Source organism: Trichoderma atroviride, chromosome 2 (assembly GCF_020647795.1).
Source record: "Trichoderma atroviride chromosome 2, complete sequence".
NCBI lineage: Eukaryota > Fungi > Ascomycota > Sordariomycetes > Hypocreales > Hypocreaceae > Trichoderma > Trichoderma atroviride.
In genome coordinates, this window is record NC_089401.1 from 5,473,067 (window position 1) to 5,500,412 (window position 27,346).

Consider the following 27,346-nt stretch of genomic DNA (forward strand, 5'->3'; position numbering starts at 1 on the left):
ATGGCCGGAAAGATGGAGGAACGATAATGCGGCGGTGGTCTGAGGGTGGCCCGAGCTCCTTGCAAATTGCGCGCACCTCGTCTTTTATACTGGCGATGAGAGTTTGACATAGCGGGGGATCTCCGACAACATCAATCAAGTCAATCAGGCGGTACAATGGAGCCGGCTTTGCGTCGGGCGGCTCACAACCTGTGTGGGCGCTGCTCAGCGTCTCTGCGGAAGCAGGTGATTGCAGGAGCGGCATTGAAGCCTTTGGCACCAGCATCAATTCGCAGTATACACTCTGCCAAGTCGTTGGACGCTAACCGTACCGTCACTGGATCCAAGTTGACGAAAACTGCCCGCGAATATTCGAGCTCAGCGTCTGAAGCCGCTACCGGCGAGAGGTCTCCCGCAGCAACACTTCGTCTGAGCCCAGACGATCTCTTCCACCCTTTTTCCAAGTCGCCAGTTCCCGAATTCCGTCGCCGAGCTGCGTATATGCGACAGAATGCATACTGCCCTCACCCTGATCACAAGCATGCAAGAGTCCCGCTCGATTCGTCCACCGTTGGTGATGCTGCTCCCATCGCTGAAGGAGAAATGGCTCCCGCGCATGTGGATTTCGAGTGCCCAGATTGTGGTATTGCGGTCTATTGCAGCAAAGAGCATTGGATGGATGATTACGAGAATCACTTGAAAATCTGCGATACTCTTCGCCAAATCAACGAAGACGACCACGATCTGCGATCCGGCAGAGTATTCCATGAGGGTAACCTCCCAGATCTCCAGATGGAGAACGCTGCGGTCAATATGACAAACTGGGACACTTTCATGTATACTCGAGAGTTTGAAGCAGTGAATTCGGATCGTTCAATGAGGCAAATTACTCGACTTCTCACTTATCCGATTACAGTCGGAAGTGTCCTCCATGAACTGAGCCCCTACAACATCCAGAACGGGGGCCGCTTGACGGTGGAAGGATTGAAGAGTTTTAGCGGTAAGTGGACGTGAAAGTGTAGAAGATGTTTGTTGTTTTAGGTGGAGAGCTAATGTGGTCCTGGGATCCTAGCTTTGAGGTATAACCTGCATATTCCGAGATCAGGCCGTGGCGCTGGCGTCAACCAGCTCCGCCCGGAGCCGCCGCCAGTGAGATTGTTCATTCTCGGTGCACGAGCTGAATCATCTCTGCCACGACCTATATGGGTGCAGCTTGCACACTTGTTCCCTGAAGCAAGGCTACACCTCATCTTCATTGGACCAGAGAGCATGGCCAACCGAGATGACGAGTTCCCCTTGCCTGAACGCACGCCATCGAATCCCTTTGGCGCCGTGGTAGAAGACCGAGTGTGGTATAACATGAAGATTAGCACCATTGTGGATTATTACCATACTATCCACAAGACGGGACAGTTTGCGCCGTACGATCCTTACTTTGACTGCTTCGTCCTCTTCCACCCTGGCCTTGGCCACCCTGCTAGCAGCCATGACTGGGAAGAGACTTTGCCTCTACTGCTGGAGACCAAGGTGCCCATTATCAGTACGGGATATACGCAAGTCGATATGGAGCGTGATGTGGAATGGGTCAACAAAAAGTCCGGAGGCGAGTTTGATGTGCTGTTGGAGCCTGGAGAGAACACTTTCCGGAGTCTGCGATGGGATCTCGACGACATGGACCCCCAAGATATTACATGTGGTAATTGGGGCGTTTGGGCTTTCCGAGGAAAGAGGTATGCTTTGACACTGACTGCGTCTCCACCCTTCTCCCTACTCCAGACTGACTGACAATGTCAACAGATATGAGACTACGACGAGGGACCTAGAGGAATAGAAGGGGTTCGACGGCTTGGATCTCAGTGAACGCCATGTCATGATGTAAAATTTGACGACCATCTCGTATGATCTGACGATGATTGTACGGCCGTGTACATGTATTTACGCATAAAAGCACCTCTCCAATGTATTATATCTAGGAGGCGTTTAAAAGGGAAGAGAGGGTCTAGTGGCATGGAAGAAATCTCCATCACAGGTGTATTATATAGGCTGTTTGTTCTACACATCTTTTTCTGCTCCATGTTCCAGCTTAGAGGGTCTACAAAAAGCAATACCAAGCAATACCCAGTACAGCTGAATCATCGTGAGTTTTTTTCTGGCTGCCCATGGGTATCTGCGCATAATGCAGTCAGCACACTAACACCGGTCTGCAGTATCCAGCCCACATCACTTTATGCACGTGCGGGGTTCATGCAGCGCGCACGGTGCTAGCCAGACCAAAGCTGCGCCAGACATCCAACTGCATGCATCCCAGACCTGCGACCCAACAGCGACCCAACCTAACTTTGACAACCAGCCTTTGCGGCGCCTCCAGGAGCATCCCTCCTGCGTCTGCATCTGCCTCTGCCTCTGCCTCTGCCGCCCTCGCCTGCTCGCGCGCAATGCTCCCGCGACGACGCCTGACTCTCCGGCCATGACCGCCGCCTCCACCGCCTCCGCGCCTCTCGCTCCCGCCAGAGCCCCGACGACGCCGCGACCCAAGCATGCCGCCTCCTCTCCGCCCCCCGAGGCCGGTGCCGTGGCAGATCGCCGGAGCAACCGTCCCGGACCGGTCGACCCGCTGTCTGATCGGGCCACGCTGAGCCTCATCCGCCGGACGCTGTGCCCTCAAGAGCTGGGCGACAAGGGCAGAGATGCCCAGCGGCCGATCGAGGAGCTGCTGCCGCCGCTGACGAGCCGCAACGATGTTGATCTGCAGCTGTACGCCTTGCTCGCCATCATCATGCGCGAGTTTGTGCAGAGCTGGTACGGCAAGATCACCACGGATGAAACGTTTGTGCCGGAGATCCTGCACATCATCGCCCACTGCACCACGGCACTGGAGCAACGGTTTAGGAAACTGGACATGGAGAGCCTGCTCTTGGACGAGATCCCAGAGCTGCTCGACAGACATGCTACAGGCTAGTACCCAGTGTGGTGTTACTCTACATGTTGGATCTGCCACTGACTAGGACGCAGCTCGTCGTGTGGCCTCTCGAGCTGCTCTGCAACCCTCGGTCGAAGCTGATGCCCGAGACGTCTACCACTCCATTTTGCCCCTGCCCTTTCTTTCACCCGTGCCTCGCGCAGGTGATGCATCATCTGTGAGGCTACAGAAGGACAACGAAGCAACGTATCGCCAGCTGCTGGTCCAGGCCGTCCTAGCCATCCTGCTCCCGACTGAGGATTTGGAGAACCCTTGCTTGACTGCCCTTGTGGAGCAAATCCTTTCGGAGCTAATCATCGGCAATGTTATCGCTGGCAAAGCATCCCAACCATGGCTTCTCTACGAAGCCATCTGTATCGCCGCAAAGTCGCTGGATGAGCAGAAAGCTAGGGCAAAGACAAGGATCGTGTCCGGAAAAGACCAACCATCACCATTGTTATCGGACCTTGGCCAAGATGCGGACAAGTCTCCAAAGTGGACGGCCCAAGGGGTCTTTGTGTTGGCTATTCACCTGGGCATCCTCCTTTTCAACGCAGTTAGATTCATGGTGGTCACCTTGGCGGACTCCATGTCGTTGCCGCCTCGGACGGCGCTTCATCTCGATGAGGAAGCCGCAGATGAGGTTCAAAACGACAAGCAGCCATCACCACCAACGGATACGGACCTCACTCCGGCTAAAGTACCTGTGCTAGCTTTCAAACTGTGGGCTTGTTTTGGAAACTTGATTGAGCTGGAGGACAGGAAGCCCTGGCTGGGTGGCTTCATATCATTATTACAGACTGCCGCCGTCAACGGGCCATGGCGAATTGCGGGGCTCGATGGTCCCCTCGACAGGTAAGATGTGCAATTTCCTTGTTATATTGATCTAATATCGCGGCTTTACTCCTCTCTCATGTGTCTTATTCCCTCCCCTCCCTGGCCATTCCTGAATTTCTTTGTCACCTCGCATCTTCTGCAAGTCACTGGACCTCCATTTCTGGCGGCACCTGGCCAGTGAGCTCTCGGAACAGGGTTCCCTTTCTGCTGGATTGCGACTCGGCCATGCACCGCATCTCCATCAATGGCACGATGCATGTTGCATGTTGTACACAATCTGGCCTGGGTGACACCCTCGGAGTCTGTCTAGTAGATGGGCACTATGCGACGAGAGGGCTGTTACGACCGGCGCTATTTACCACACCACACCGAGCCTTCTAGATCTGGGCTGCTAGTTCCCCAACTGGCCGGCCAATTGAAGCGCAGGATTCGCTATCTCGTCTCCGATTGCTCGAAATTGTTGCGCCGGCCTGGGCCACTGCGAACCGGCCCGTCCATCGAGAAGCCTTCATTACGCGCCGGCTTCAAACAGGGGCCATCAGCTACGAGAGAAAGCGGGTCGCGACCCTGGCCGTCTAGTCTCGCACGACAAAGTGGTGTTGGAAAAGCTCTTCGTCCGTTCAAGTCACCCGCTCGCCCCGTGCCGCGCCACCTCCAGATGGCCATCTGCTGTCGATTGGACCGGTGTCTTCTAGAGCAGGCAGTATGATGGTGCCTGAGCGCGCCGTTTTTCTTCAGTCACACGCGAAGGAAAAAAAAAAAAACATTGTCCATTCCACTTCTCCACCTGGTGGCGCTCGGTGGTTTGACTAAGGCCACTGACGGGACACATGCCACTCGCTTCTCGTCTGCTTCTTATTGCGGAAGCTGAGATGATCAAAGGGCTCATTGAAAACTACTCGTCAGAATCGACAGGTTTTCGGCGAGCATGCGCTTATGCAGGACGGTCTGTTCAACTTGTCCGGCCTCGTAACGACCTCCTCCTAGCTTTGTCGCATTGCTCGGCCGGCAGGGAACGCGACACATCACTTTTTTCTTTGCATTGATATCCATCGGGAGTCTCTCGTCGCACTACGCAGATCCAGCATACGCCTTCCCACACGCCGGAGAAGTTCCTTTCCTGCTTTCCCCGCACGCAGCAAGCCTTTCTATCCTATCTTGTCGACCAACCTGGCCTTCTCTGCGTTACTACCATGGGGAGTCTCCCCCGTCTCCTGATCACATGTACATGCTCATGTTCTGTCACATCTTGACAAATACATACACCCGTACATCGGAATGACAGGAACGAAGGCGAGATGCCCCTAACAGACGCCGCGCGCCTCTTCGCAAGCTAGCTGCCAACAACGGTTCTCAATCTTAACGCCGTTATGCTTTATCCCTCCCCCCCTTCCTATCTTCCACTACCCCCTCCGTTTTGAATCTCGCCTTTCATCCCCACCTCTTGCGGGCGGATCCGATGGAATATCATCTTCTCTCTCTCTCTCTCTCTTAGCCTCGTTTTGCTGCTTTACGATGAGAGACTAACCAAGCTAACCAATGGCCCTTTGCTCTCTTGCAGACTCCTCTCGCACCACATTCAATCTCTCTTCGACCCCTCTCATCTACCACCCCTCCTTCGGTCGCTCCGAGGCGCCCTGTTCCCTAACAACAGCCCCGGCTCGTCCAGTCTTGCAGCTCCCCAGTCGGAGGAAGAGCTGCTCGCCCTGCGCCGTAGGGCCGCCCGCGCCATACGGGGCCTGCTCCCCACAAGTGTGGCCCGCGTGTACTTTGGCGGTCGGCTTTGGCGCTTGGGCGGGTTACTTGGCTTTGGCGACAATTTCGGACGGTCGTCTGCCGCGGTCGACAGGGAAGATGACGAGAGGGTCGTGGATGAGCTGGCGGGTCTCCTCGACGTTGTTGGAGACGAGTACTGCAACAAACATCTCATGTATAGCGTGCTGGAGCTCGTTCTCGTGAGGCTGATGCCAGAGCTAAGCGAGAAGGGTGTCGTGGAACTATGGGAAGAAAGACTTGGCTAATCACCCATGAAATAGAGACCATTTTTCTTTCAGGTAACCTATAGAGTGTATAAACAAGGGCTTTTTCTTCTTCTTCCCTCTTTTGCATATATAGGTACTATACTAGTATGGACATGACAGCAGTAGTGTAGTACGACTTTTCCGTCCGCACCCCCTGTTCTAGGTCCTGTCTAATAGACACGCCTCCACATAGATAAATCCATCCACATGTATGTATCCAGTACATACGGTATGTTTGTCAAAATGCGGCCCATCTAAATGAAAGAAAAAGAGGGAATTAAACGGGGGTCTTTTAGCGGCCACATTGGCCTTAGCATGTTAGATGCCGAAAATTATGCCCTCATATGGATTCCCGCTCACAGGGGACCCTCTTTTGATCACTAAGTAGTCTGCTTTAGTAGTATAGGTATTGAGAAGAGGAGAAGGGAAAAAAGTACATTTAGAATCGAAAAACAATATGAGAATAGCATGCTTCTCCGTGAGGAGTTTGGTACCAAGTTGGCCCTTGTGTAACTTTTTTTTTTTATTTGGACTCCCATTCATATCCTCCTCATATCCCTCGAGTGTGAAATCCATGACAGAAGCAAAGTGAAGCAAAATAAAGAAATAATAATGTAGTTTTTTTTTTCTCCCAAGGACATAAGGAAGTTAAGCTGTGTGAAGCTATAGGAGAGCGAGAACACGTCATCTCCTGTCTTATATTCAGCGGCGCCTTTGGGCAGCCGCGTTATTCATTCTTGTGCCTTTTTGTATCAAGTAGAACCAGGAATGCGCAAGAAATAAAACAAAGTATAACCAAAATGCAAGAAAAGACGAGACAATGGGAAATCAACGCAGCGGCATAAACAGAGGGCGCGCGTGAGCAGCAGGGGTGTCTTTCGTAACTTGACAGATGCTAGGAAACAAAGAAGAACAGAAAAGGAGAAAACGTTTGTCACACAGGTGTTGGGTATAAACCAGGTGGAAAGTTAGAAATGAGTGATATATGAATGATAAAAAAAAATAACCAGTTTTGATGCTGGTGGATCTGTTGCCAGATGAAGTCGCCTTTCTCTTTAGTTATAATCCCATTTCCATCATCCAGGTACCTTATCCATTCCTTAGAAGCCACTTCCGTCGCCTGCGATGCGGAAACGGGCGCCTCTCTATTTATTTTGAGATGGGGGTTTGCGACAGCTTGCAACGACCTCATAACCAATATTTGTTGTCGCTCGGGAGTAGTAGTGAAAGCTGCGCTCTTCTTCCAGATTTTACTGCTTATTTGTTCCAGGGATGCTAAAAGAAATCCGTAACTCCAGTAATATTTTGAAAGCAGAAAAAAAAAAGATATTCCGAAAAAACAAGACCGAAAAGACATGGGGGCGAAAGGAGGGTTACAGATGCTTTAGGGGAGCTCTACTTGTCTTTCATGTTTCCACAATCGTAGGCTCCGTCATTGACTGGACTTCTCCGTCGTCACTCTCGGGGATCCTTGACAGTCCTCCTATAGAAGGACGTGTTGTTTGGTGCTGGTGTATTTGTAGTTTTTTCGTAAGTTGAACGATGGTGGCGTATTCGCTTTTATCAAACGGGCCATTTGGGGTCATGTGGTGAAGGTAGCTCAGTAGTGTTTCCGCGGCACGTCTAGCGTCCTCTGGTGTTGGGGAAGTTGGCGAAGAATCAGCAGTGTTTGATGATACAGAACTAGCGTTTGCAGAGTTGTTGTTTGTTCGAGCGGCAATGCTTGAGTTGCTGCTGCTGCGGCGTAAGGCTGGTGGTGGCGATATCGTGGTGTCAAGCGTGAAAGGATTGCTTCGAAAGTCGTTTGTCGGCGATTCGATTGCTGAAGATGCTGTGACGGCAGAGTGTCGAGGGGTCAGCGGGCCTGTGCTTGCGTTTTGATTTAGGCAATCGATATTGAGGGATGGGAAAGTGTTGCTTCTCTTTCCGCGGTGCTGGAAATCAGGGGCTGCAGGTTGTATATGGAGACTGTCTTGAAACGCTCCCACGTTAGGGTCAGGTGTGAAATGGAAAGCTGCAGTTGGGTTAATCGTCTCAGAAAACGAAACACTCGTGTCTTTCAAGTCGCTTGCTAGTGAAGTAGAAGAATGAGACCCAGCATGTCTGTACTGGAAGTCGAAGTCGTGTCCTTCAGCCTGCAAGTCCTCCTCGCTACGGCTAGCAGAAAGAGGCGAGAGCCGATGAGTGGGAGAGACGGGAGAGATTGTATGGGCCGCTTTATCTCCTGGGAAGCGTGGAATAGCTGCAGACATGATCATACTGTCTGGAATGTTCGTCTCGGATGCTCGACGCATCAGCCGCCCAGCCCCTATTCCGTGCTTTTGCTTGAATTTGAGGAGCCAGTTGCTGTTGATGTTCGTTAACACTGCTTCTTGGTTGCCGCTGGCCCGAGCAAACAGCCGGGCTTGTTCCATAATGTCGTCATCTTTGACTTCAAAGCCGCGTTGCTGCTGTCGCCGAACATAGTTGCTGAGCGTTCGATCAAAATCAGGATGCTTTCCTTTCAAACGTTTGAGTGCTGCTCCATCAGGCTCCGGGTCTCGCTTCAAATACTGCTCTTTGTGTCTCAAGACTTTGGAAACGGTGCTTGCGTTGAAAGTTAGTCGATTATCTTCCGTAGATGGGAGTGGGATCAGTGACGGTCAGAGGAATCTATCTACCTTCTCTCGACGCCAAATTTGGCGCCAATATCTGCCTGCCGAGTGCCTGGATTTTCTTCATGGTATTGACACATGGCCCGTTTCTGCTCCGCGCTCAAAGTCTTTCTCGCCTTCTCGTGATGCACAAGGGGCCTTGGCGGCGGGTCAACCGGAGGCAGACTAGATGCCGGTGCGATGGACAGCGGAGGAGCAGAGTAGCTTCCCGAAGGCGTAGGGTTCGTTAACTGACTCGGCCATTGAGTGTTTAACATCGGCAGTTGATGGTGGCCCATGATGGGTGCAGGATGTATCATTTGATGCGTTGTAGATTGAGAAGGAGTTGAAAGAATGGGCGGAGGCATCCTGTTGAGCGATTCGGATGGTAGCCCGTGCGATATATATCCGCCAAACGTGGCGCCATATTCATTCAAAGGGCTGTTTCCATAAGGGCTTTGGCTATAAGGACTGATACTGGCCCAGTGGTCATTGTTATATCCAGATCCGTTGCTCTGCACCATGGTAGCGTCCTGGTCTGAGCTGGCAGAGCTGTGAGCAGCGGTGTTCATTATATTCCAGAATGGTGCGGCCCAGTCTATCGCTGGGTTTTACTAGCTGCTGAAAAAACTGAGCAGGTCAGCACTTGGCAAATAGGCTCTCTCGAGGAAATAGGGATGAGCAGAAAGGCGAACAGAGAGAAGCGGAACAGGTGGGGGGTAATATTCGTTAAACCGTCAGCGCAGAGACAAAGTCCAAACCTTGTCTTGCGCTGTCATCAACAAGCCGGTAGTCGTGAGTCAGGAAGGAGTATGTATGGGAAGTGTTTGTCGATAGCAAACATGAGACCATACGAACCTCATGGGCAAGATATGCAAAGCAATGGCATAGTCTTTTCCGTAAGGGGAAATGACGCTCTGGAGTAAACGATGGAGAACCAACAACTGCAGATGCCAGCGAAGGGCAAATCGCTGCAACGCAAACCAGTGATGAAAGGAAAGTATGGTGTATAACTGTGCAAGATTTTCGAAAGCAAGGCAAACCAAGGAGTAAAGAGTGAAGTCTTTGTGACAAAATTTCTGAATGAGGGGTGCTCTGCCGGATAATGTATCGCTACTTGGACCGGCTCTGTAGAACGACACCCAGGAGCAAGCAGAAATCACTTGTCAAGGAAAGCCCTGCTTCTCACGTCACTTTAACTACTACTGAACTGTGCAAGACCCGCTGGTGGGCTTCTTCCGCGCGGTAACGGCCTGGTGAGACAATGACGGGCTTTTCTTCGCCGTTACTCGCTACCGTATGCTTTCGTGGGGGTGAAGGTACAAAACTGCGGAGAAGGGGAACGACTCATGTCAGCCCTGAGCAAGAGCAGAAAGTAGCATCTGGCCTGTTCGAAGGGCGGTGATGCATCTCGAATGATAACTCAAGTACCGGCCCCCCAGGCCCGGCTGGCCGTACAGTACAGGCAGAAGCTGTTGCACCGCGTGCTCGTCCGTGCGGCAAGCGAGTCCGTACAAGATCTGACAAGCTGCAGCAGGCCGATGCTGTTGGTCCAGGAGACGGCAAGTTCGGTGGTTTGCTGCAGACGAGCAAGTGGCCCGCCCACCAACCAGTGCCATACCACCAAGCCAGGCTAGACCAGGGTATCCAAGCAGTAGCATCGTCCAGAGGCGTACAGGTTGGCACTTGTATCCGTCCGTAGCTGTACTCCCTACAAGTACAGCAGCTCCCCAGGGCCAAGTACAAGGCGGTACAGTACTGTATTGTCTGCGAAGGAAGCGGAACGTTGGCCGTGGAGACGGGCAGGTATGCAGACGCAGACGCATGCACGAAGAAGCACTGTGCTAGAGTAGGTTCAGGGGACCTGATGCAGGGGGGGGCCTTGAAGAGGAGGGGGCGTGCGAGTCCGGCGAGGTGATGGGCGCCTCCCTATGCGTGCGAGAGCGAGTGAGCGAGAAGCTCTCGTACCTGTAAGTGAGTCTTTGTGTGTCAGTCCGGCTGTCTAGCTTGCTTCTCTGCAGGTCTGGCGCCCATGTTTGCTCCAGTGGACGGAGGGTGGGATTGCGTCCCAGAAGGGCATGGGCACCAGAGCAGCGTCCGTGTTCTGGATAGGCTAAGATGGGAATGGATCATGGAGATTGGGCATGATAGGGCAAACATTTGACTAACGGCTTGACCAGGGCCGGCATGGCCAGAAGAGGCAGCGTCGGCGGGATCTGGGACTTGACATGGGGCTTGACATGGACCCGTATGTAGGTACCATCCAGGCAGCCCACACGCACTGGCGGTGCATTGATTAATATTGGTTCGTGGGAGGTCGGTCTCCTGAGCCTCTGCAATCGAGCTTTGTGCACGCATCATCCATACAGTAGAGCAGAGCAGAACCCTCTCTGTGTTGCGCGGCCTGCGGCATGAAGCCATCTAGATGCTGGCCTGCCTACCTGCCTGCTCGTACATGCACAGGCGGTGCGACGTCGGGAAAAAGTGTTCCAGCATTCCGTACCTTCCCTCTGTGACGTCGGCGTAGAACATGACAAACAATGGGCTACGGCCGCCAAGGATAGACATCCACGACGAGGGACCGCGAAGCTTAATCTACAGGTACTTGTAATCACCTCGGACGCACACGAAGAGAAAGAGAAAACCACGCGAGCGCAATACTTCCGAGAGCCATGCGCGATACGCAAGAAGCCGCCGCTTCCACGGCCCATGTGGTTGTCCAGGATCATCCGTGGTCACCGACTACGACGGCATACACACTTGTACTTGTACTATACTGTACCTGTGCTGGCTGCCGTCAGGGCTTCATCGCGATTCCGGCGTGAAAGAAGGGTATGACCCGGCTGCCTTCGCGGCTCGACGATGCCATCATCCGTTCTAGGAAATGATGTCCCGAGCAAGCATTTGGGCACGATTGTCATGGAACAAATCCACTCCATGGAGCGAGGCAGGCAGAACCCAGCAAGTACGAAGCTCTTGTACGCGGCAACTTGAGAACCCCGGCACATGATGGAATAAGAAACCTTGATCCCGGTCTGATCAAGTGCCAGCCGCAGCCAAGCCCGCTCAAACACACCGTCTCTGGGGCTTGGGATTATACAGGTGCAAACACGAGTCGAGGCAGTATTCCGCAAAAAGAACAAACAAGTCCACAGGGAATGTGGTCTTTTGGTGAGCACTGTTGTATTCTTCTTTGCGGCGTGTTTACTGTAGCTAAGCTCTCTGCCAGGTATAACAAGCTGCACCCAGCCAAGACTCTCACGCACTTCATGCTGCTGCTTGGCCATTGTCCACCCTCGTAAAAGGGCTAGAGGATGCTTCTGTGGAGCGGCCCGAACTAGCTAGCGCAATTTTCGCAAATGATGCAGATTAACAGCGAATCATCTGCTTAGTTTGAAGTACGGTGTATGCCCTCATGTACGAAGTGCCGCAGCTGATCATTAAAACCAAGCTAATAAACGGCGACCTGCAAAGCAGGCTACTCTATGGACCCAGCTTGAGACCAGGGAGGCTCACTCAATCCAACCTTGCCAAATTGATGATGCCTACATTCAATTTTAGGTATGAAACGAATGGAAACTCCAGAAGCAGTCGTCCACGGAGATTTGAAGTTTCCCTAAGATGGCAGCTCTTTAGCAGTGTATGGGCGGACTACTCCCTGCTGCCACTGGTATTGGTACCCGTTTGTACTTCCACCAGTCGTGCTCTTCTCCACGTTCTCAGCTACGAGCAAGTCGTACACGCTAAAGCATAGTACTACAGGGGAGGGGGGTATCCTTACGGAGCAGCTCATTGGACGTGCCAGTAGCTGTACTTGCAACAAGAGAAGTTGCAGCCACCATCTCTACGCTATCTTGACTATGCCGTACAGGTATACAATACCTACTACACAGGCATCAACGTGCATACACACCGGTCTCAGAATAAACCCGCTTATCCCGGAGCTGTTTGCTGATCCATTTTGCTCGGATGAGATGTTCAGGATGAGACTCTACCCGAGACCTTGATACCAGCATATTATGCATTGGTCTCTGACAAAGATGGAGCGAAAAGTTTACAAGCATAAACTCATTTGAGCATTTGGACTCTTGCTAAATCATCTCATGGTGATTACGGAGTCTATCACGAGCGAGCTCGGCATGGCAGCGGAGCAAGTACGGAGTACTCGTCTGTCGAAAGAAATACAAAGTACACGCCCTTTAGTATTAGCTTTCAAGGTCAATCCTAAAGCTCAAGGCACGGGAGCGCGGGAGGACCGTCCGCATTAACGAGGCCCGTGCCACTAGTCTATTCCTTCCTGAGGTAAATAACGGAATACTAGCACTCGATCTTCTCATGGAGGCTCGAAGAACGGTGAAACGCGGCGCGCTGGTAGTTTGAACGCTAGGCTAACAAGATGGTGTAAGTGTTTACTTCGTACATTGCTCTACAACGTCTATATCGCCTCAGATTTTACTGACAAGCTATTTGTGCAAAAGAATGGATATCTGACTCGATTTGGTTTCGAATGAACGGCCTTGCTCTCTCGCAGACCTATTTCGGCAAACTGTTCTTTGAGAAAAGCTATCCAGCACCCCAATTCTGGTATTCAACACTTGAGCTATTGCTGCTGCTGCTGCTGCTGCTGCTATTTCTAAACGTATTTGGCAGTTATATACATGTATTTTGACATGTGGACTGGCTGCCTGATTGCGCTGCAGCTGGGGTGTTGGATAATCAAACTGGGGTGCTGGATAATTTCTCCCTATTCTCCATCTGCAGACAGCGCTTCCCCAGCGCCCTGAAGTCATGTTCCAATCCAGGGAAGTCTTTCTGCAATGTGGTGCGTCTAGGCGTTTACATTTCACTGTCAGGGTATCATGGAGCGGCAACTCTACCGCCATTCCGACTACGGCTTTTTAGACGAGATGAAGCGACCATCTGCCAACATGCCTATGCATAGGGCGCCAGTCTCTCCGCCCTATGGGATCTGATATTCAAGTCATTCGGCAGAACACTCGGAGTAAAATCTTTGTTTTACTTGTCATTATCGCATCCCATTTTACTTTTTCTTTCAAAAATACAGGGAATGTCAAAGAAATTCACGAGTCAAGCAGGACATCCAAAGTGTCTTTATATTGACATTTACTCAACTAGGCTACGGAAGTACCTTACCAGACCGATCACTCATACAATGTGAACTTAGTGGTAGGCTAACTACCTACATTATAGCTTTCTTCTACAGTATAGCCGGCATATCATTGGCCCGACCTGAAGTCTTCAATCCAAGGCCGTGACTCCCGTCAACTTAAAAGCTTTAAACTCTCGGCATCTCGTCCTTGTCCTTGATCAAATTGGACAGGTATATATAACCAGGGGATTGTGGCGTCCGCGCCAAGAGCATAGCTGCCGCTTCAAGGCTCACTTCCAGTTGGCCAATTTCAGCCCCTGCCGTTCTGTGGAGGGTCCGTGCCCAAGCAAGAAATACTGACTAGCGGTAAACTACTCGCAGCGTGCACTTACAGCTAGATATTTCTCGGCCTAGCATAGAATTGCTCCGCATCACACCACGCGCTTCAACCTGGAAATGCTAACAGGCGTCCAGGAATCAAGCATAATGAGACGCAGCTGGGCCAAAGCACTTCATTGTTCTCCGATATTGGACAGCGGTGTAATTACGGGCATGCCATTCGTGGCTCGTATCGGCTCCGTTTCGATCCCACTACTTGTTAGCTGAGGGCCAGTCTAGTCAGGATCTTCCCGTCAAACCCAGAGCTCTCGTCACTCGAAAAGGACCGGCCTGAGGTTCTTTACGGTCATTTGGGCTTTGTGAGCGCTATTACTACTAGCAGTAGCACATCGCTAAGAAATGGGAGCTATTCTGCTTGAGGCCAAATAACTGCCAGTGTGGCTAGGTCGAGGCCAACATCGAGCATCCAAACGTGGACAAACGTTACGCGCCGCCTCCTTCTATATTTCCAACAGCAAACTGATGCAAAATCTTGCCTGTAAGCACATTTCCTGATTATATATAGACTATCTCCTTATGAAATTTACATCTCATATCCCTTTAGCGGAACTGATTCTCTAGCTGTACACAATTTTATCCAATCAAAACCTAGTCTTATATTAGACTAAAGACAGCGGCCAATCCCGAGGAGATCTGCGGATGTCCACTGCTCTCAACACATTCAGGTGCCGACGATGTGGATCATGACTGGCTGATGGTGATGGATGATTTGGCTAATTACAATCTCATAGGATCCTTTTCCTTGAATGAAGACAGCCGCGTGACGCCGCCATAACAGGAAAACGCCCCCGGAGCCGGCTTTGAAAGTTTACCAGTTCCTTCGTGGACGGGTTGTCGAGCTATCTTCTGTGTAATGATTTTAAGCAACACAACACTACCACGCTCAACAGCCAGCAGCACTACAACTAGGTACTACCATATGGCAGGTATCGCTATATTAGCCCTTGATAGACGGCAGCAGAAGAGCAATGCGGTAAGTGTTGTCGAGCTCCCGACTGTTGCTATATCCACGCAATGGAGAGATAAGGCATAGGCATCTGCGCTTATTACACTCGCGCCTCTCTGCCTTGCAGTGCTTCATCCGCAAACATGGTTCTATGATGCGGCTCCGCGGCACATTAGGCCGCCGCCGAAAGCACATGCAGTTCAGTTCGCACATCCGCAAGGGGGCATCATCTCTCGCTCCCCAGGTCTGCAATGTCATCCAGGTATCACATCATGTACCTTTGCCGGCTCCCCTCGCAGTTGAATTTGGTGATTGTTGGCATGTACAAGTACTTGTACTGCTCTGTACATACCTGTCAAGGCCTCGCAAGGCAACATGGCAAGGCGTCCATGTATCCAACAAGGGCAGCAATCTTGTTAGTGTCATTCAGCGGCAGGGCAAACAGTGGTCTGTGCCCTGCGACTCTTGATATCCGACTCCGCTGCGGGCGAACTACTCCGTACTCAGTACAAGCCGTAAAGACATGCATGAGCCATGCCGCCCGCCGCTTTGCTACAGTATACAATGCAGGACGCCACCGAAATCCTGCTTCCCGCGAGAGGAGAGCCCGCTTCACCTCAACCACATGCGAGTATTGCTACCACTGAGGATGCGATAAGTACCAGCCCTGCTCCAAGACATGCAGGGCCTAGCTCTCTGGCTCCCCCCGTGGTTTAGCCTCTTCAAGTTCCGTCCCCCTAGGCATGGGCTTAAGCTCTCCACTTATTCGAAAAGCGACTCGATTCCTATCTCATGCCGGGTACCGCACGCCTTAATAATCGCGGCTCGTCTCGTCAATGTGACCAGGTCTGGCGCGTGGTGACGCTGTTTGCTTCTCTGGCAGCGCGGTGCTGTGAGAATGGATAGCCCCAGGATGTCTTTCTAATCCATACCGTAAGGTACTTACTTGTATACTACTACAAGTATGCCCGCCGTTGGCCCACTTCCCATCCCAGGCAAAGCAACAACCTTGGGGGTTGACAAAAGCATACGTCCGGCACTTGGCACCTGTGTGGATCAGGAACACTGGGAAGAAGAAGGAAAATAAAGAGTCTGGTCGATAATCATGGGGGAATAGGTCACCGCCAAACCAAAATAATGCGCCTCCCGTAATCACGGCTCCACCCATCGCCCATCATTTTGGGGCTCGTCCTCGCCTGGGCGGCAAGAGAAGCTCTCTGAAAGGCTGGGCTGGAGACAGTCCAAGGTCCAATACAACTCCCTGGGGCGCCATGCAGCCAGCATCGGCCTATATCCAGCGAATCGTCTTCTTGCGTCGCCCATCCAAAGCAACCCTGCGGGCTTCCAATTAGCGTCCAGGTTGCAGGCCAAGCCACTTTATCACGACTTTTATTTCTTTCTTTCTTAAATTTTTATTTTTCAATCAATCAATTTTCTCTCCGCCCACACCCCTCCCCCCTCCCCTTCTGTCTACCTGTACCTCTTTCTTTCCGGGGTTTCTCTTCGTGGTAGCTCCAAATGTTGGGAAGGGGAGCTTCTCCTTCGTCCACAGCCCCAAAGGGGACTCTCGCCATCCCCACGTTTCTACTTTCTTACCCGTTTCTGCTGCGAAAAAGGCGGCCGCAGATCGAGAGGCCCTCGGTTATGCAGGACCAAAGCATATCGGCCCCGGGGTTTGGGCCATGGCCACCAACGACGGTTTATGCTTTTCTGCCTTTTTCCCACTCATCTGTTCAGCTGTTGAGCAAGGCGCTATACTCGTACAAGAGCCTGGCCAGAAGTAGACATATATGATGAATCAATCTGCGTGTTCCGTCTCTGCAGGCTCCAGCCCATATTTACACCCATATGTGTGTGTACTTGATGGTTGGGAGAGGGATATTAGACACTTCTCATTTCTTCTCAGTACTGTACTGTACAGAGCAGAGCGCACAATGTACTTTCAAGTACCAACTACAGCTCTTCCGTGCGGAAATAAGCCGACTACCCTGTCACCAAATCGTGTCCGCTGTTCTCTTATTTAATCTTTTTTTTTCTGTTCTGTTTTGTCGCCGTAGCACCAGCAGCAGCTGTTGTTACCTACACCAATCTACTCCATCTGGTCCACTGGATTCCATTGCCGCCGATCCTCATCGTTTATTCCCTCCTGCGACTTGCCGAGCGGCGAGGTTCTGCGCATTGACCGGCAGCTAATAGTATTCTGCTCGTGCAATCTGCCGCGTCAATGCCGCCGCATAGCTGCCGTCCATCCCCTGCTTTTGTCCCGGTCTGTCGTCTGTCGTCCAGCAAAAAAACCTTCCTGAAATGGAAAATCATGTAGCATAGCCTGTACTCTGAGCCTAGTTTCTGAGCGGAAATTCTGCTTTGTCCAGAATCAGAGCATTGAAAAAGAAAGGCCAGGGACTACATATGGCTTTGCGGGCAGGTAGGGAAGATAACGTTCTTGGATTGCACGGGCATCGGAAGAGCGCTGTCCCTCACCCATCCGCCTGATTGCCCACCCTAATGTTGGGCTTTGGGATATGAATCATCGCTTGATAATGGTCACTAGGATTGGCTATATTAGCTTTTGCGTGTTCATTCCAGCATTGTTCAATATAACAGCCGAAAAGTAGAAAGTAAAAAAAGTAAAAAAAAAAAAAGGGGGGGGGGGGGGGGGGATGCGGCAAGAAACGTGCTCATGCATTCCTCTCTTCGCGAGACCAGTTTTGAGGACTGCTGGGGGCGGGTTATGAATGGACATGTGAAAACTTACCAACGTCTTCATCTTCCAGCTCATGCGCCAAACCAACCCTCTGTGGCTGATGCTTTACCGACTTGCCATAAACAACGGCTGACTTGAATTGCTCCACGATGCTACGGTGAATGGCGTTGCACTGAATGTTGTGTATTGCGCATTAGTCAAAAAAAAGTAATGCGCATAAGGCGTGGCGTTTGCCCATTTTGGCAGGGGTCTTCTGTTACTCACAAAATCTTCCACCGTGGATCTCGATGCTCTGAGTACAACCGGGGCTGAGTAGTCTGGCGCTCTACCTTTGGGCTTTGTATACACTCGTTTCAGGCTCAGCTTCTCCCACATGGATTCCATGAGCTCGTCAATGTTCCATCCATGTTCTGAGCTGATGGGAACGGCGTTGGGGATGCGGTACAACAGATCCAGCTCTTCGATACTAATCGAGTCAATCTTGTTGAGGCAGTAGACTACCGGAATATAACTATTCAACAAATATTAGCAGCAATCCTACGTCCACATGTTCGCCGTTTTGCCGCTGCATGAGAGGTCTCGTGGCTCACCTTCGGCTCTTTGCCTCGATGATATCAATGAGGTCATCAATGGTGGCATCGCATCGAATAGTAATGTCGGCCGAGTTGATACGGTACTCGCTCATGACGGCCTTGATCTCGTCGTGGTCGATGTGCGTAAGGGGCTGAGTGCTCGTGATGTTCAGGCCACCCTTGTCCTTCTTCCTAAAGGTGATATTCGGAGGCGACTTGTTGATACGGATACCGAAGCCCTCCAGTTCAGCTTCAATGACTCGTTTGTCCGACAGGGGCTTGTTGACGTCCAGCACAATGAATATCAAATGGCACGTCTTGGCAACGGCGATGACCTGGCGACCTCGTCCTCGACCATCCTTGGCTCCCTCAATAATTCCAGGCAAATCAATCATTTGCAAGGGGGCACCTGCACGCATATGCAGTCAGTTCCTTAGTCCTCACAGTACGGCCAAACAAAATGGAAAAAAGCAAAGAAAAAAACGCCACAACGGCCCAACGGCCGTTCTAGCTTGGCTTCGTTTAGGCACAGCAACACACCATTATACATGACCTGGCCCGGCACGGACGTCAGGGTTGTGAACTCGTATGCTGCGGCCTCGGAGTGCTGGCCGGTCAACCTGCTCATCAGCGTGCTCTTGCCCACCGATGGGAAGCCGATGAAGCCAACACTGGCCACGCCCGTCCTGGCCACGTCGAATCCTGCGCCGCCACCGCCGCCGCTGCTGCTGGGGGTGAGCAGCTCGCGTTTCAGCTTGGCTAGTTTGGCCTTGAGCTGGCCCAAGTGATACGACGTCGCTTTGTTTTTTTGAGTCTTGGCCATCTATGCGCAGGGGGGGAAAAAGCAAAAAAAAAAATGTCAGCATCTCTATTCTATTCTCTTTCGCTATCGAGTGCTTCACGCCGGTTTTCGGAACTGGCACGTCGTCGGTAAAGGGTTTTCGATTCGTGGAGAAACATACCTCGGCCTCGATCTCTTTAATCTATTATCCGCCAATGTCAGTTCAGTCAGTCCAGTCGGAAAGACGCACAAGAAAAACGAGAGGGCCATACCTTTTCCACAGTCGTCGACATGATGCCGGTGGTGCCCAACTATGCCACTGAAAGTCTCCTTCTGTTGCTCCCTTGTCCGGATTACGCTTCTCCGATACGTAAATCTCGTAGTTGTCGCAATGTCTGCGGGCGTCGCTCTTTGTTGTTTGCTGAGGCGGAAGGCCGGCCAAAAGTTCTGAATCTGGTTATGCCAAACTTGTTTGTGTGTGGTGGTGGCATGAATATCTTTTGGATGGGATTTTGGTGGGGTAAATTTCTGGTTTGTGGCTTGCGGGTGGCCAATGATGTCAGCGCTTTTACCAGCCTAAACCGCTTTGGGAAAGTAGGTATTTCATCATGATATGTTTTTTTCCTTCCATGTCTTTGGCCAATTACTTCTTTGTTGTACCATTTACTGCCAAGTTCATAGCTCATCTTGTTGGTTGTATAATGTTACGTGTGGTATATCTACATATACAGCTCCTCTTGGCATCATCGCCTCGTACATATAGCTGCATACAGCATACTAATAAAGAGCCAAACCTCTGCTATATTTAAAACACACAAGGCTATTGTCGTCCATGTTATCTTCATTCCCAATCGTTTCCACCAAATGAAGAGAGAGAAGGGGTGGGAGGGAGGGAGGAAAAGGGGGGAAGAGGGAAAAGTGAAATTAGGGAAAACCCATGAAGAGCTGTTCTTCATTCCCATCTTGCTTTGCCGATAAAAAAACAAAACCCTGACATGGAAAAACAGTACGAGATAAAGTGAAGAAAAAAAAAACGCCCTTCGTTGCACATACAAAATTTGCCTTTCTTTCCATTTCCATTTCCATTTCTTCACACCCATGCCTGTCCAAAAAAGAAAAAGAAAATCACAGAGAACAATTCCTATAAGCAGCAGTTGAACTTGACGCGCAAAACAAGCAAATCTGTCCAAATATACCCCGTGTGGCATACATACCATAGCACCCCGTCCAAAAGCTACATAAGTCAGCAGAAAAAGGGAAAGAAAAGGCAAAAAGCTTTTTTTTTACTTCTTCTCGCCCAGTTCTGCTCATGCTGTTAAAAAAGAAATCTGTTGCAGAAGACTCCCGTGTGTCCTGTCAACCAAGATAAAAAAAGTCATCCACCTCCTGCCTTTTTGGAAGTCACCTTCAGAAACGTGTTTCGCATTGTATGTTGCAGTTGCATCAGAAAAAAATTGTACGTAATATTTGCGCATGTGTACAAGGAAGTGCGCGGCGTTTCGTCCCTTTTTCCCCTTTAGCCTCCGAGTCTATAGACATTTACATGAAAGCCAAATAAAAGAGATAAGTAAAAGAGATTGAAGAAATAGGAACAAGGGAGGAAGATGAACCAGAATTCAAAACAAGATGTGCCGTACAGATCTGTGTACAGCTAGAGTTGGTTTCATGAATTTTTCCTTCCTCGTCCAGACCAGGTCTCTGTTGTATTCCTTGAGTCATTAAATACCATTAATTGTATCACTCTCCGCTGTCGCTTCAGCCTTGACTCTATCCGGGCTAGTATGTCCATTTGTACCGTTGACGTTCGGCCTCGCCCGGGGGATCGAAGTTGGGCTGATTGGAGATGAATGGATGCCATTTGGGACCGGCGAGGGACTCTTTGTGTCTTTTAGGAGATGCCCAAGGCCTTGGTTCATACAAATGACATTGTAGTCGGTGTCGTCGGGATAAGCACGAACTAGTCCACGCCGAGGAACTCGCACCTCTGGAAAGGGGGTTGAGCTAGTTTGGGAAAGGGTAGGGAGCTCTTCCCCGACAAGGAGTCCATTGACATAAAACTTGAATCGTGGAGCGAGACCATGGTAGCGGCTCGCTTCTGGATCTCGCTTCCACTTCGCAAATGTCCTCCATCCTTTGGCCTGCTCCTCGGTTTCTAAGAGCTCGCAGTACTCCACACCTAATTTGATGCCTCGCAGGTGTGATATATTGGGTACGACATACATAAAGTCAGAGACCTAATACTCAATTAGTAAGAATGACCTTGAAGGGGTACTTTCATATTGCGACCTACCTTCACAAAGAACATGTCCATGGCTTGAAACTTCTCCCATGCCTCCTGTTTGAGCCGATCTCTATTGTTGTAGCTCAGGCTATGGGGTTGCTCATCGCCGTAGCACCCAGGCAGCTGCTCGCCAAGCTCCCAAAGCTTCTCAGAAAACAGAGTATATCGACTCCATTCTGTCCTCCATAGACTGAACTTGGCAATTGGGGTAACGGGTACGCGTGCCCAAGAAGAATCTGTTGGTGCGTCAGTACTCAAGATACAATAATCAGAGAGATACAAAAAAAAATCGTCTACTTACATTTAGGAAGATCCAAGTCTTTCTCCCCCAGCAGCAGAGCGACATGCGTGTTAAGGAGCCACAATTCACGGCCCTCAGCGGTATTGTTCGCCTCGGGACGGATCGTGTCGTATCGGGCACCGCGCATGTACTTGAATTTCTCGGCAATGGCTGTGGTTTTGGGATTGGGCGCAGTGCAGAGCCATCGCATCAACGGGGGCAGTTTCTCCAGCCGAGCCCGTTCTTGTTCTTCCCGCAGACGTTCTTGTTCTTCGCGGCGCTCCTGTTCTTCACGCAGGCGGCGTTGTTCTGCTTCTCTGGCGGCGGCACGTTTTCGCTCCATTTCTTCCCGTTCGGCGCGTTCCTGGCGTTCACGTTCTCGGCGTTCTTCTTGTTCGCGTTGCTGCCGAGCCTCGGCTGCTTTGCGTTCTAATTGTTCTTTGTGAAGTCGCTCTTCCTCTTCCTGTCGCTTTCGCTCTTCTTCCTCTTCCTCTTCCTTCTTCCTCTTCTCCTCTTCTCTCCTCTTCTCTTCCTCTCTTCTCCTCTCTTCTTCCTTCTTCTTTTCCTCCTCTCTCCTCTTCTCCTCTTCCTTCTTCTTCCTCTCTTCTTGTTCTTGCTTCCTCTTCTCTTCTTCTAAGCGGCGGCTTTCTTCTTCATGTCGACGAGCCGCTGCTTCTTCGGCCTCGCGCCGTTCCCGCTCTTGCTCGCGAAGTTTATTGTTAAGCGCCTCTTCTTCTTCCCGCTTCTTTCGAAGCTCTCGTTCTCGTTCTCGTTCTCGATCCCGCTCTTCCTGTTCCTTTCGTTTTTTAGTATCGTCTTCGCGCTGGCGGGTCTCTTCGGCTTCTCGCTTCCTCCTCTCTTCAATTCTGGCGCGTCGTCGTTCATCTTCTTTCACAGCGTCTTCTCTATCGGATACCTCCTTCTTCTTGGGCTGTTCCTCCTCGTTTTCACGAGTCTTTCGCTCACGAGGTTTCGGGTGCTCCCTGACCTGATGTGCGTCCAGCATTTCAACATCTTCATCTTCTTGCTTGACTCGTATCGATTTTTCGCTAGAATTGACCCGAGTAGAGTCTTTTCGCTTAGGCTCTCGCTCATCGTGACTGCCCCTAGGCTCTTCCTCGCGATTTCTCCGGGGGAGGAGAGATGAAGATTTGGATGTATTGTCTCGTGATATACTAGCTTTGCGAGGCTTCACTTCTTCAGAGACGGGCCGCCTTGGCAACCGTTTCTCCTGGCTGTCGCTCTCCAGTCTTCGGCGCTTCACAGGTGCATCGTCCTTGTCAACATCGCTTGGCCGATCAGGTGTAATGCTATTTCGATGCCGTTTGGTGATGCCGTCCCCAGATACTGCTAGACGATCCCTCGATTCATCGCGCTTCAAAGCCTTTGTTCTGTCGTGATACTTTTCAGATAGCTTAGGCCTGTCTGCACTGTCTTCATGTCTTGGTTCGCTAGGGCTCGACGGCTCTTTCGCTCCAGATGATGTGGTGGAAGCCATACTACCACGCTTCTGCCTCTCTCGCTCGTCCCGTAGTTCGCCTTTGGATATCAGCTTTCTTCTGGGTTTGACGGTTTCTCCTTCTGACGAGAGGCCGGTAGCGTCCGATTCGGTTCGTTTTGGCTTTGCTACCCCTTTACGAGCTGGGGGAGCTGGAGATGCCTCACGATCTGAGACATTCGAGGCTGCGTTGTCGTCTTTCCTTGGTCGCCCAGGACCTCTCCTTTGAGAGCTGTCGTCGCCGCCACGGCCAGTGAAGGAATCCGATCTCTTCTTGTCCCTTGTTAGCGCCGCCTCTGTCTTGATGGTTGAAGCCTTCTTAGGCTCTCGGGAAGGGCTGGTAGCGCTTCGCTTATGTGTCCGTGCGTCGTCTTTGGCCTCGTCTCTCTTGCTTCGTTTCTCTTCCCTTTCTCTCTCCCTCTCTCTGCGGCCAGGCGACTTTGCCCTAGCAGAGTCTTTGTGTGTCCGTTTGTACTCGTCGTAGGCATTCTTCAACATGTGCTCCTCTTCTTTCCAATTAGAACCTTGTCGACGACGGGCAAGTTCGTAATATGTCTCTCCTTTAAATCTTTTCGTAGGATCAAAATTCTGTTGTTCCAAAAGCAGTTCGACAACTTTGATATTCTCTTGGCCAATAGCCGCGAGCATTGGCGTTGCAAATTCTGGCTGTAAAGACCTGACTGGTAGGGGGTCTGCACTGGCGCCACCGAGGCCCAAGAGAAGTTGGATTACCAGGTCATGGCCTCCTCTTGCTGCGGCTACCATGGACTCGGGGTCATCAAACCCCTCCTTGACCTGCAGAATGCGGGCTACCGTCTCTTCATCGCCACGGCCAGCAGCCTGCCGCAGGGTTTTGTCGTCCAATGGCATGTAGAGCAAATCATTTCTCGTCTTGGTCGAGCGAACAGTTCCGGTCCTGCGCCCTGTCGTCACTGTTGCGGCAGGGGAGCGGCGAGGGCTATCAAGGGCATGAGAGTCTCGCTGGTCATGATAATCGTGGGAATGGCGGTCTTCAGAGGTCCGTCGCCGCTCACCCTGCCGCTTTTTAGCTGCCAAGAGCAGTGCACGGATTTCGTCGCCATTTTCAGTGTCTTCCGTAACTCTATCGATAGGCTCTTCACCATTGACGTTAGCTTTACGTGGGTTAACGCCAGCTTCTAATAGAAGCTTGACGACGCCCACGTGGCCGTTATCAACAGCGTCTAGTAAGGGAGTATCCTTATCGTAGTTGACGCAGTCAAGATTGCAACCTGCATCGATGAGCAGCTTGACGATGTCCTCGCAACCATTAATCGCGGCGATTTGCAGAGGCGTGTTCCCGGCATAGTCTGCCACGTTCAAGTCCTCGGGACGATCAGTGAGCTTTCTCTTAGCAGTCTCATATTCCCCACGAGCACAGGCTCGAGCCAGCAGGGTTTGGCCGTGCGCATCGAGATGTTTCTTGTGAGGTGCCATTTTCACGGGCGAGGCATGAGATTCTGGTATGGCCGGAGTAGCAAGGCCTCGTAACTTGGAGCTGCGGGGATGAGGGCTCCCGCTGGCCGAGGATTCGTCAGAATGGTAGTCTGCAGAATAAAGGGGGGGCGGTAAACGCTTCTTCTTGAGGCTGCTAGAAAGATGATGTGCAGGTAATTGTGTGGAGACGCTTCTACGATGCTGTCGAGGGTGAGGAGAGATGGAGCGTGTCCGAGTGCGAGATTCATGCTGAGATTGCTTCGATTTAGATTCCTTGAGGGTGCGGCCGTTGTCGAGGCTGACGCTTGTGGTCCGCTGGCGGCGGGCCTTTCGTTGATCACCTTCGTCGTCGGACTCGGCCTTGGGAGCCTTTCGCTTGTGAGGCACCAGACGCTCTCCAGACTTGAGCTTGTCGCGCAGAGACGACGAGACGGGCTTGGAGGGAGCGTGGATGCCTTCAGAGTCCGAGGGCGAGGCGGCGGCCACGGCGTCAGATCGCCGGCGGCGGTGAGGCGGAAGCGGGTGCTGTTGACGCTGGTGGTTCTGACTGTGGGGAGGCGAAGTCGGTGCAGAACTCAGGCCGCTCGAGGCGCCGTCCTTGCTGCGAGGTTGGCGGTCCTTGTCGACAGGGCCCGGCAGCCGTTTCTTGACACCCTCGCCGGGTCGACCGCCAGCTGCGTTCTTGTCGCCCTGGTTACTGGCCGGCGGCGGCTGGCCGTTGCCTCTGGCCGAGTCGGCGTCGCTCTCGCTCCGGTCCTCCTGCCTCACCTTTCGAACCTTTGAGGGCGAATGGCCATCCTTGCCCGGCAGCACAATCGTCTCGGCGTCTGAGTCGCGGTCGGCACCAGGTGCATCGTCGTGTCGGGCGGCCGTGGAGGACGACAGAGACGACGACTCCCTCGTCTTGAGCCTGGACGGCGACGATGGCCTCACAGGAGCAGAAGGGCGCGGCTTCGGGTCCGTGTCGGAGCCAGAGCCTCGTCGTGGGCGCTCGTGTTTGCTTTGCTGCTGCTGAGGGGGGAGGGCCAGCATGCTTGAGCGTGTCGGACTCGGCAGCATTCTGCGCGTCCATGACATTTATCTTCGAGAATTGCCGGTGGCTACCACCATCATGGAGATGAAAGGAGTGTCGGCAGCGTGGACGCCGCAGAAGAGGCCGATTGATCTGGGCACGTCGACCGCCACGTCAGAGCTGCTGGCAATAGCCACCTGCGGAGATGGATCAGATGGAATGGGGGCAGAGGGCCTAGCAGCCGGGGGGACTTTTAGGCACGACAGCACCGGGAGGTCGCAGAAGCAGCAGGCCGTGAAGGGTAGGTAGGTCGTCCAAGCCGGAACGGAGAGAAATGAAGAAAAAAGATGATGAAGAAGATGGAATTAGAGCTGCTACAATGGCGCTGGTGGATGCGCGGCGAAACCAAGTGGCGGAACACGAATCGATGCTGTTTTTTTTTCTCTCCTCGGTCGGGTGTCGAGAGTGCAAAAAGAACTAGAAGATCAATCACGAATCGATGAAGCGTGTTCACCGTAGCGTAGCGCAGCTCAGGGCACGGAGAACGGAGAGCTGTTAGTACTGACGTGGGAGCTGGGAAAAACATTGAGTCCAGTTCCATGTTGGAAACTGCCGGGGCTGGGAGCTGGGGGGGGACAAGTACACGGCATGTACTGCTGCAAGTCGGCCTTAGTACGCATACAGAACAAGGACTACAGGTGCAAAGTAAGACAGCGCAATAGCGGCCTTTGGGGCCAGCGCTAGTGCTGGGTGCTGGTGCTCGTACGAGGCGGCACGTACCCACAACGTCAGTGGCCGCGGAGGGGTACTTGCGAGTACCGGGCCAGAGGAGAGCAGGCTGGAGCTACGGACGAAAGCACGAGATCAATGATGCTAGTAGGTACTGATGGTGCCGGGCTAGCGAGGTGCAAGTGGACAGCGCAGCACCGCATGGCAACGCAGCGGCAATTGAAGGCAGCATAGCAACCAGCACAAGAAACGACGCAGAGGCAAAAAAGCAAAAGGCAAAAACCGCAGCGACCACGACAGTCTGGAAACAGGGATGCAATTCGAAACTCAACCGCACGCTGCCGCCCGCCTGATTGGCCGTGGCCGCCAGCCGCTCCAGCCGGTGCAGCGCCATCGCGGTGCAGTTGTGCGGCCGAAACAGCGGACCTCCAGCCTAAACAAACCCTGTCGAGCCCTGCCATCCCGCGTTGCCACCCTCCAAAGCCCCCTCCAAAAGGCCCTCCCAGGCCGCGGTGGTGCAGCAGGCCCCGCCATCCACCAATCACCGCTGCCGGCCGCACCGGTAGTCCTCGAGCGCACCACGGGCTTCCTGGGCTTGAAATACGGGTGCCGTCGCCTCGATTCTGCGAGCTCGCGACGACGAAGACGAAAAAGGGAACCGACAGAACAAGGCAAAAGCCAGAGACCGCGTGCCTGCCCTTGCCTTTGCATCCGGGGAGGAGCCCCGGCGTGCTGGTGCTGCGCATCTGCTCGTTGCATCATCACCAATGCCATTGATCAAATGCTGCGCTCTTTTTGCTCCAGCCCTTCTGTACGACCTGCAGCCAGCACAGGAGAGGGTCGAGTCTGACTGCCGGAGGCGGCTCAACGCGACGCCCCCCCCCAAACGCAAATGCGCTGTGCTCGCTGCAGGCCGATAACAACACAGCAGCCCAGCGCGCTCGGCTAGCCCTAAACGGACGCCCGGACTGGCATTCGCTGTTGCGACGAGGAGGCAACAAGAACGTGAACGCTGCAACCCCCTAGCTGGATACGGCCATTCGCTAGCCATCACCCCATTGTCCCCCCTCTTGCTTGCGACTCGACGACAAACCAACCATCCATCCGCGCTCGCTGCTCTGATCCGGACGGGGCTCTCGCGTTGGACCAG

The 27,346-nt window shown here is 52.3% G+C and overlaps 8 protein-coding genes across 8 annotated transcripts; 5 read left to right on the forward strand and 3 right to left on the reverse strand.

The window, feature by feature from the left end:
* Positions 1-96: 96 nt before the first annotated feature.
* On the forward strand, positions 97-2,093 carry TrAtP1_004641 (uncharacterized protein). Its single transcript, XM_014084108.2, has 3 exons — positions 97-979; positions 1,052-1,709; positions 1,777-2,093. Exons 1-3 carry the CDS (start codon positions 157-159, stop codon positions 1,808-1,810), a joined length of 1,515 nt encoding a protein of 504 aa, XP_013939583.1. The 5' UTR covers positions 97-156; the 3' UTR covers positions 1,811-2,093.
* Positions 2,094-2,446: 353 nt separating this feature from the next.
* TrAtP1_004642 (uncharacterized protein) lies at positions 2,447-5,796 on the forward strand (the record flags this gene model as incomplete). Its single annotated transcript, XM_066112386.1, has 3 exons — positions 2,447-2,933; positions 2,992-3,793; positions 5,337-5,796. 3 exons carry the CDS (start codon positions 2,447-2,449, stop codon positions 5,794-5,796), a joined length of 1,749 nt encoding a protein of 582 aa, XP_065968470.1.
* Positions 5,797-7,202: 1,406 nt separating this feature from the next.
* Positions 7,203-9,001, reverse strand: TrAtP1_004643 (uncharacterized protein; the record flags this gene model as incomplete). Its single annotated transcript, XM_014084110.2, has 2 exons — positions 7,203-8,382; positions 8,457-9,001. The coding sequence occupies 2 exons, from the start codon at positions 8,999-9,001 to the stop codon at positions 7,203-7,205; spliced, it is 1,725 nt and encodes a 574-aa protein (XP_013939585.2).
* Positions 9,002-15,035: 6,034 nt separating this feature from the next.
* TrAtP1_004644 (uncharacterized protein) lies at positions 15,036-15,353 on the forward strand (the record flags this gene model as incomplete). The annotated part of the gene is made up of 1 exon (XM_066112387.1): positions 15,036-15,353. The coding sequence occupies one exon, from the start codon at positions 15,036-15,038 to the stop codon at positions 15,351-15,353; it is 318 nt and encodes a 105-aa protein (XP_065968471.1).
* An 896-nt stretch (positions 15,354-16,249) lies between these two features.
* On the reverse strand, positions 16,250-19,595 carry TrAtP1_004645 (uncharacterized protein). The gene is made up of 7 exons (XM_014084112.2): positions 19,214-19,595; positions 19,123-19,143; positions 18,701-18,983; positions 18,179-18,569; positions 17,853-18,099; positions 17,640-17,760; positions 16,250-17,431 (listed from the first exon to the last, which is right to left on the reverse strand). Exons 1-7 carry the CDS (start codon positions 19,232-19,234, stop codon positions 17,412-17,414), a joined length of 1,104 nt encoding a protein of 367 aa, XP_013939587.2. The 5' UTR covers positions 19,235-19,595; the 3' UTR covers positions 16,250-17,411.
* A 16-nt stretch (positions 19,596-19,611) lies between these two features.
* TrAtP1_004646 (uncharacterized protein) lies at positions 19,612-26,136 on the reverse strand. The gene is made up of 3 exons (XM_066112388.1): positions 21,524-26,136; positions 21,232-21,458; positions 19,612-21,175 (listed from the first exon to the last, which is right to left on the reverse strand). Exons 1-3 carry the CDS (start codon positions 25,530-25,532, stop codon positions 20,660-20,662), a joined length of 4,752 nt encoding a protein of 1,583 aa, XP_065968472.1. The 5' UTR covers positions 25,533-26,136; the 3' UTR covers positions 19,612-20,659.
* TrAtP1_004647 (uncharacterized protein) lies at positions 25,567-25,776 on the forward strand (the record flags this gene model as incomplete). Its single annotated transcript, XM_066112389.1, has 1 exon — positions 25,567-25,776. The coding sequence occupies one exon, from the start codon at positions 25,567-25,569 to the stop codon at positions 25,774-25,776; it is 210 nt and encodes a 69-aa protein (XP_065968473.1).
* A 373-nt stretch (positions 26,137-26,509) lies between the features above and the next one.
* On the forward strand, positions 26,510-27,046 carry TrAtP1_004648 (uncharacterized protein; the record flags this gene model as incomplete). The annotated part of the gene is made up of 1 exon (XM_066112390.1): positions 26,510-27,046. The coding sequence occupies one exon, from the start codon at positions 26,510-26,512 to the stop codon at positions 27,044-27,046; it is 537 nt and encodes a 178-aa protein (XP_065968474.1).
* Positions 27,047-27,346: the final 300 nt, after the last annotated feature.

Bases quoted from the DNA above. Each gene is read 5' to 3' on its own strand.
- TrAtP1_004646 (XM_066112388.1), bottom strand. From the start codon at position 25,532: ATGTCATGGACGCGCAGAATGCTGCCGAGTCCGACACGCTCAAGCATG. The intron at 21,459-21,523 runs GTAAGTAGACGA...ACGCACCAACAG, and splicing joins AGACTTGGATCTTCCTAAAT to ATTCTTCTTGGGCACGCGTA. The intron at 21,176-21,231 runs GTAGGTCGCAAT...ATTGAGTATTAG, and splicing joins TGGACATGTTCTTTGTGAAG to GTCTCTGACTTTATGTATGT.
- TrAtP1_004641 (XM_014084108.2), top strand. From the start codon at position 157: ATGGAGCCGGCTTTGCGTCGGGCGGCTCACAACCTGTGTGGGCGCTGC. The intron at 980-1,051 runs GTAAGTGGACGT...CTGGGATCCTAG, and splicing joins AGGATTGAAGAGTTTTAGCG to CTTTGAGGTATAACCTGCAT. The intron at 1,710-1,776 runs GTATGCTTTGAC...CAATGTCAACAG, and splicing joins TGGGCTTTCCGAGGAAAGAG to ATATGAGACTACGACGAGGG.
- TrAtP1_004645 (XM_014084112.2), bottom strand. From the start codon at position 19,234: ATGTCGACGACTGTGGAAAAG. The intron at 19,144-19,213 runs GTATGGCCCTCT...GGCGGATAATAG, and splicing joins TGTCGACGACTGTGGAAAAG to ATTAAAGAGATCGAGGCCGA. The intron at 18,570-18,700 runs GTGTGTTGCTGT...ATATGCGTGCAG, and splicing joins GGGCCAGGTCATGTATAATG to GTGCCCCCTTGCAAATGATT.